At 58.9% G+C, this 8,081-nt stretch overlaps 1 protein-coding gene across 1 annotated transcript; it reads right to left on the minus strand.

The window, feature by feature from the left end:
• Positions 1–3,602: 3,602 nt before the first annotated feature.
• Positions 3,603–4,607, minus strand: CHC_T00003407001 (hypothetical protein). Its single transcript, XM_005715110.1, has one exon. It carries the CDS (start codon positions 4,605–4,607, stop codon positions 3,603–3,605), a length of 1,005 nt encoding a protein of 334 aa, XP_005715167.1.
• Positions 4,608–8,081: the final 3,474 nt, after the last annotated feature.

Consider the following 8,081-nt stretch of genomic DNA (forward strand, 5'->3'; position numbering starts at 1 on the left):
CCCGCCATGCCGCCGCGCCGCCGCCCGCCGCGCCTCGCCTACGAGCCGTGCGTCTGGAGCGCCTTCGCGCTGCTCGTGGCGCTCGCCGTGGCCGACCGCTTCTCGCTCAACGTGTGGCCGCGCGACGCGCACGCCATCGGCGCCGGCCCGGCCGGCCGCGACTTCCGCCCCGCGCTCAAGCCCGGCCCGTGGACCGTCAAGGTGTACGATGTCATTGCCCGCGTCACCGGCCGCTACTCCATCCTCACCTTCAACCTGCTGCTGCTCACCTCCATGCGCGCCTCCGCCGCCGCCCTCGCAGAGTCCCCCCGACTCGCCGCTGTGCTCGACACCGCCGCCCTCTTCCGCGCCAACCACCGCATCCATGCAGCAAACGGCGTCGCCCTCGCCGTCCTCACCCTCGTCCACGTCTGGTCCATCCTCCTCCCGCCCGCCTTCAGCGGCTGGCGAGCACGCGTCGTCCGAGGCGTCTTCGAGTTCCCGCTCTCCGAGCGCAAGCCCCCGGGCCTGTCGGACGTGGACGCCGACGCGGAGACCGTCCATCTGCAGGTGGACGATGTTTTTCGCATCATCGAGATGTCCCTCCTGCTCGCCCTCGCCCTCCCGCTCTCGCTGCGTCTCATTGCCTCCCGCTATCACCTCGGCCTGCACGTGCACCGCACCGTCGCCGTGGTCTTCTTCGTCGACATCGTGCGCAGACACACCCACCCGCACTCGTGGTTCCTCAACACCCCCGTCTTCGTCGCCTGGCTCGTGGACCACTTCGTGGCCGCGCGGTGGCGCCGCCACACCCCGCACGTGCGCCGCCGCCTGCTTAGCGACGACTACATGCTGCTGTACTGGGATGCTCCGCCCCCGCCTCCGCCCACCGTCGCCCCAAAGTACTACCTCCGCCTACGTGACTCGCCGCTCGCGGAGCCCGCGCACGCCTTCACAGCGCTGCACAACCGCCGCGCGCTCACGCTGCCCGGGCGCGACGACGCGTGGTGCGTGTGCCTCATCGTGCGCACGTTGAGCGCGCGCCGCGTGCCGCGCCTGGCCCGCGTGGACGACCGCTCGCATACGGGCCGCGTCGCGGACGCCGCGTGCCCCGTCCCTCTCGTCGTGTGGGGCCCGTTCCACGGCAGCGTGTCGGAGAGCGTCCGGCGCGCCGCGTGCGACGGCGCGCCCGCCACGCTGGTCGGCGGCGGCTCGGCCGCCGCGTACCTGCTCGACGCGCTGCAGATGTGCGGCACGCCGCACGGAGAGGGGAAGGGGCTCGCGGTGCTGTATACGTGCAGGGATGTCGGCCTGTTTGATTGGGTCGTGGGTATGGTGCGCGGCGTGTGCGAGAAGGGCATTGGCGGAGACGCTCGCGTCGTGCTCGCCGTTACTGGCGGCGAGGCGTCCGCCGTGGTCAAGCGGTGGGAGCGCGAGTGGGGCACGAGCGCGGAGGAGGGCGTGCGCATACAGGCGGGGAGGGTCAAGTTTGAAAAAGAGCTGCGGCAAGGGCAGACAGTGTTCTTTCAAGGGTCGGAGGCTTTGCTGCGGTCTGTGCGCAGCGCGTGCCGGACGACAGGGTCCAGGTTGATCGCGGGAAGAAGCACCGGTAGGCAACGCGGAGACTGGGCGAAGCGCGTCAGCAAATTGGGCAAGGAGTGCTGGGAGGGGGGCGCGGACGTGGTGTAAGAGTGCAGGCTGGGAAGGGGTACATTACCCTGGGCACTGTATGTAATGCAGCTGGCCGGGGGAAGACGATTGTACGTTTACTAGTAGAGTAGGGTAGAGTAGAGGACAAGGAAGGCGCTCCCTCTGTCATTCTTTGCGTGCTCGGTTCCGTGCGGTTGGTCAATGTTGGCACGCGCAGTCCATGAGCGGGCGATGATGAGGTCAGCTACCTTGTAAACAATGAGGGCCACGCAGCGGTCGTACGGCATGCGCAGGCGGGGTGCTGAGAAGCGTCGCCGGATGAAGGTGTACTAAAGTTTACAAGTATACGTAGTGTACGTAGTGTCGGGCCAGGGACGGGCTGGAGATTGTACAGGAGACGACGACAGGGCAGTCGTATACTGTAAGAAGATGCGCGACACGGAACACAACCGGCCCCCCTATTGGTCCGCGCGGCCATTAGCGCGGCTCATCAGATGCATCAACGCCCGCACCAAGTCCTCTCCTCGCCTCTCGGCTGCGGGGCGGCCAACTCTCGGCGGGCGTGCCAAAATCTCCTCATCGCAACGGCCGCCCTCATACTGTACGTACAGCGCCGCGCGCGGACCAACATGCGCGCGCCATCACCGCTGCAGTGCCGCCCGCGCGCGCCGGGCCCGTGTCGCCGCCATGCCACGCGCGCTACGTAGCCCGCCGGGCGGCGCCCCGGGGCGCGCGCCCTTCAGCTCTGGAGGTCTGGAGGCTTCTGGAAAGTTCCAGAGCCTCACCTGAGATGCCCGTTGTGTCGTTTCCGCCCCGGTGCGACGCGCCCGCCTCTTGTTCACGGGGCGTGGTAGAAACAGTCGCTTTGCGCTTCGCGCGTGCCCTGTCGACCGCTTCCTGATCTGCGGCCTTCCTGATCTGCGGGGCCTGCTTCCCACGGCGGATGTTGCCTCCCGGAGAAATGTCGCTCGCGGCCGTGCACGCGGGATAGGTGCACATGGCGAGCGAAGTAGCGTTGCGAGCAGTCGAGGCGCCTTGTCCACGTCTTTAAAACCCGCACCGCACTCCGACTCCTTCTGCCCCTTTCGCACACTCTTCTCTCCACCAAACCCAACACTCCCTCACCACTCCCCTCACACCCGCACACCTTTCAAAACCGCGTCAAAAATGGTTCAGTTTGTCGTCGAGCGCACCATCGACCTCCCTGTCGAGAAGGCGTGGGAGATCCTCAGCGACTTCTCCAACGTCCACAACATCCACCCGCTGGTCGGCTCCGTGACGCAGGTCTCGCCCGAAGGACGTGGTCTTGACGCCGTCCGCACGTGCCACCTCTACAACGGCCAGTCCGCCACCGAGAAGATCGTCAAGTGGGACGAGGAGAAGCGCACGTACGTCATCGATCTTGTCGAGGCCAAACTCCCAGTCAACCGTCTTGTCGCCGCTTTTTTCGCTGAGGATGCCGGTGAGGGCCAGACAAAGCTCCTCTCTGAGATGGACGTCGTCGCCAAGTATGGGGTTATCGGCCGCATTATGGAAAAGCTCGTCATCAAACCGCAGTTTGCCAAGGCCATCGGTAACCTTTTCGCGGGCATTGAAGAATTTGCAAAGACCGGCAAACAGATTCAGAAGGGGTACAATGCTACGACCCCACCCGTGATAAGAGACATGTAAATCGACATGTTTTGTGTCACGAGCGCCCTGTGCTACTGTACTAGAGTTTTTCGACCTTCCCTAGTCTTCTACAGTGTGCGAAACGCAAATAAATACACCCATCGTCGAGCGGGTTTTCGCCAGATGCAGGCTGATAACATAAAGACGCCCACTCTATGACAACGCAAAACACACGACGAGTCCGATTCTGGGCTCAGATTTGCTCAATCATAAACGCATAGACAGATATCTTCAAAAAAGTATGCGAAACGCAAATAAATACGCGAAACGCTATAGAGTACAGTAGAAGAAATGTCTTTATTCTAGTATTTTGTCGCTCGCCCTTGTCCATCCAGCACTGCAAGCATACGCCGCGGTATGCTACGATAGAGCTTCTGTAGCAATTCGCCACTAATTATTGCCCATACATCCTCAATCACCTCCTTAAGCTGCTCTATCGTATCGAACTGACGCTGGCGAAGATAGACGCGACGAGCCATGATTCCCCAAATGTTCTCAATAATATTAAGATCAGGAGACTTTGCGGGCCAGTCCATAGTTCTCACACCCTTCTCATTGAGCCAAGAGCGCGTGAATCTCGACCTATGAATAGAAGCTCCATCTTGCTGGTAAACCCAGTTCTCCATTTCCCCATACATCTCTGCGGCAAAAGGCAGTAGGGCCTTGTCCAGGGTTTCGCAGTACTTACCCGAATTTTGATTTCCATTTAAAAACACCAAAGGGGATACCCCGTAAGGAGAAATGGCTCCCCAAACCATAACTGTAGCTCCTCCATTTTGCTTCTTAGAAAAAAACCTTTCATTTTTGCGCAAATCATGCCAATAGCAGGCATTTTCATCCGGTCCGTCGAGGTTGAACTTTTTCTCATCGCTGAGGATGACTTTGTTCCAAAAAAAGTCCCCCTTGCTTATAAAACGGCGCACCGATCTGACCCTTTTTTCGCGGTGCAGAGAAGTCATCATTGGGGCGGTCTTCATTTTTCTATACTTTAGATGTGGCGTTGCGCTTAGAATTTTTTGAATTCTGCGGACTCCTACCGGCAAGTTGAGGTCTTGTTTTATGTCTCGAGCTGAATAGTTTCCCGTGGTTGCCTTTCGAATGATAGCCTTTTCTTCCCGGACAGTCAACTTTTGACCAGTTACATGCGCCTGAGACCGTGCAGTGAGACTAGGGTTCTTTAAAAAGCGCTGCACAGCTCCTACGGACCTTCCCAATTCTTTCGATATGTCCCGTAAGGACATAAGCTGATGATGCAGGGCAAGGATCTGGCCCTTCTCGAGGTCGGTGAGCGGCGGGCCTCTTGGCATTTTTAATGCTAGTTGATAGTGGACGATGAGGTAGGAAGACGTCAAGTGCCAGTCGGTATAGTACTGTGTCCTTTATTGTTTTAAAAAAAAGACTACACGCCAGTTGCCCGCACTTTTCGATACTGTATTCTATGGCGTTTCGCGTTTTTATTTGCGTTTTGCATGCGTTTTTATATATAGCGGTCGATGCGTTTATAATTGAGCCAATCTGAGCCCAGAATCGGACTCGTCGTGTGTTTTGCGTTGTCATGGAGTGGGCGCTTTTATGTTTTCCGCCTGCAAATGGCGAAAACCCACTCGACGATGGGTGTATTTATTTGCGTTTCGCACACTGTACTCAAGCACTCGGTAGTGTTCCCCCTGCTTGCCCAGCATATTTCTGAATATTTGTTATACTACTGTCACGTCAAATGAAGATGCCTCTTACTTGGCTTTAATTCTTTTTACTATATTTTTCTCGACTTCGACCATTTCCACATGCGAAAACGTCATTTTATTACGGTTCCTGCTACATGACCGTGGGTCCACGCGTCTCGCGCGGTCCCAGCGGCCATGAGCAGCACCAACAAGAACTGCACACAAGTGAGAGGCATGGAAGTCGATGTAAAGGAAGAAGGGGGGGTAGGGTGGGGAAAGTGAGAGGCATGCTCTAGATTCGTAAAGGAGTGGGCTGTCACCGTGCTTAGATACACGCTCGCGGGACTTCAACTATGGCTGCAGTCAGTATCTCCTGTTCCCGGTGGCGGGCATCGCCGTAGCTGTCTCTAGTCCCAGAGCCAGTCGACTTGAACGCTTCGTATGCGCAGTCCGGGGCTGCCTGTTTCGCTAACCTGTAGGTAGTCGTTTTCACACTAATAAATGTGCCATCTACACAGTACGAGAACCGGAAGAACCCCAAAGATGGGGAGCTCTGGCTTCGCCAGGGCATCGAGAGAGCGGTAGCGTAGGTTGCGTTTCTGCACGGCCCGAAGGGGAGAGAGTGGGGAGTGTCGCGGCAGAATTGGTGCGAATGTGTCGGAAGCCTCTCGAGGCCTGGAAGCGGGGCTACTCCGCAGAACCTGACGGTGCGATAGGGGGGTCTGTTGGAGACCAGAGATGGGGAGGAGCCCCGAAAACCCACAGCGACGAGGCAGACGGGCGAAGTGTGCGGTCAAAATACAATGCGGCCATCTCCGAGCTCGTTTCTTTCCACCCAAAGCGAGCGAGGCGTACTTCTAGGGGATATCCCAGAAGCACCATTTCGGTATGAGAACCGATCCGGATTGAGTGGGATGTCATTTTCGTGCCTGGTCTCGTGGTGTGCCCCACGGCCTTTGTCATGCGTGATAGATATCGGGTCAGAGATTGAGCTGGGAGATGTATATTGTCGGTCGTGGTGGCCAACCAAACGGGATGGGGCCTCCGGCTTGATGCCAGCGGAGGAATAAGTCAATGGGGGACGGAAAGGCCCCTACGCGATGGTATAAAAGGTCTTGCTGCTGACTGGCGTTTTTACCCTTGACGACGGACGGGCGGATGCTGATTTGACTGATGTCGACGTGCACGTTGTGACTCTGCAATGTGAGTACCGAGGATTCTCGCAGTCCGAAACAGAATGCGAGGAGCACAGCCGTGGCGGCCCAGAGGTCGGTGGGCGACACATTGTCTGTCATACCGTGCGTCCATATCTGTTGTACCGTAGAAGCGCTCAATCCAGCCCGTCGTTCGGGAGTGGGGTGGTTCAGCTCCTCCCAACGCGCGTATGCCCGGATTGCATGGCTCACGAACGGCGCCGGAGGAGCCATGCAGCCCAGTAGCTTCATATGAATATGTCGAACAGCTGAGATGTATTGGGGAAGTGACACGGCGGACACATTCCGTCTCCCAGATTGCGGCTCAGACGTTGCTGTGCCACGAGGTGTGTCCCGCTCATTCGCAAGCCAGCCAAGAAAATCAAAGATTTGGGCTTCGGTTGCGGGTAAGGGCGGCCTTCCTTCCTCATCACAGAACTGTACGTAGCAGGACCACTGGGAAGCTCTCGTCCCCAAGGTCCTACCGGACCATGCAAAGTCCCGGAGCAGGGATCGGATGCGGCGTGTAGATGGAGTCTGGTCTCCGTGGTCGGCGTAGGTGTCACGTATGTCTGAGTTAGCGAAGCGCATGCGAGACCGCGTCATGAGGAAGGAGGTAGGTTGACCTCGAGAAGCAACAGGCGCCAAGCGGGGTTCAAGTTCCGTGCGGCGTCCCAGGCATCGCTCGGCCTCTGGGGCAGGCGTTTCACGGTCGACGCCAGTCCCAATGCCGCCTGATGCCAAGGTTGTCGAGGCCAATCCGGCATCAGTAGGACGGCGGGCGCGCCCGTCTGCCGGAGCTTGTGCACTACTGCGCCCAACAGATCCGGTGGGGGGCACAACAGGCGTGTCTAGTGGGGCTCCCATGGTGCCGCCAGCTCCTGCAGCGCCATTTTCCGGGCAAATACGGGATGCTCTCCGGGCGGCTGGTAGGGAAATGCGTCTATAGAGGCTGTCATACCATCCATGATAGAACGCCTGACTTGTCTTCTGACTCGCAGGTCGTCGTGGGAAAATCGTCGCGAGAGGGCATCGGGGAAGCGATTCGCGACGGAGGGGATCCACTCGGTGGACAGATGCAAACCGAGCGCATCCAGCACGCTTTTGAGTTTGCGTAGTTCTCTCATCATACCCCGGCTGGCTGTAACCATGGCGTTTGTTATGTGCACCACGGCAAGGTTGTCGTAGCGGACCAGCACTCCATTGAGTCCCTGCTCCTTCAGTCGCTGGCCAAGTGGCCCTGTGAGCAGCAAGCGTATGGCCTTGAGTTCTCGAAGCGAAATACCTTGCGCGCGGTCTCTCCATCCCCACACACCTTGGGCCTCCCAAAGTCCAGGCGCTCCGGGTCCCGTATCCGGGCCGAGGGTACCCCCGAACCCCATGTCCGCGGCGTCCGTGTGTAGAGTGTGAGAGGGCCCCGGCGGGCGTATTTCCCGTCCATCCTTCTCTGCGCAAGTGAGTACCCGCCAAAAGCGAAGGTCCCCGTTGCTTCGGTGGGTCAATTGGGTCCGGCAGCGCTCGCGGTTGCGTCTGCTTTGCGACCGCTTGGCCATCTCCCAATACACTGATCGACTGTAAAAACGAGCGAATGGCATGGCCAAGGTGAGGGAAACACACACGCCTGCGAACGACGCGAGACGGTCTCGAGACACCCAGCGCCGACCCACACGGGCTTGCTGCAGCAGTTTTGTGGCCATAGATCGTACTTTGGCGATCTTGCGTGGCGCCAAGAAAAATTTCATTAGCTTCGAATCGACCACAACTCCCAGGTGCTCGATCCGAGTTGCTCCGCTCCACTCGCCCTTCGTGGGATGACGAGTGAGGCCGAGCCCGTCCAGCAACTGCTGTATTCGTCGTCGAGCTCAGCCGCAGTCCCTGAGGGTAGCCTGTCGCCCAGCTGGCGCCGGCGCGACCAGGAAATCGT

Source organism: Chondrus crispus, genomic scaffold, assembly GCF_000350225.1.
Source record: "Chondrus crispus Stackhouse genomic scaffold, scaffold_19, whole genome shotgun sequence".
In the NCBI taxonomy this organism is placed as follows: Eukaryota; Rhodophyta; class Florideophyceae; order Gigartinales; family Gigartinaceae; genus Chondrus; species Chondrus crispus.

Bases quoted from the DNA above. Each gene is read 5' to 3' on its own strand.
- CHC_T00003407001 (XM_005715110.1), bottom strand. From the start codon at position 4,607: ATGCCAAGAGGCCCGCCGCTCACCGACCTCGAGAAGGGCCAGATCCTT.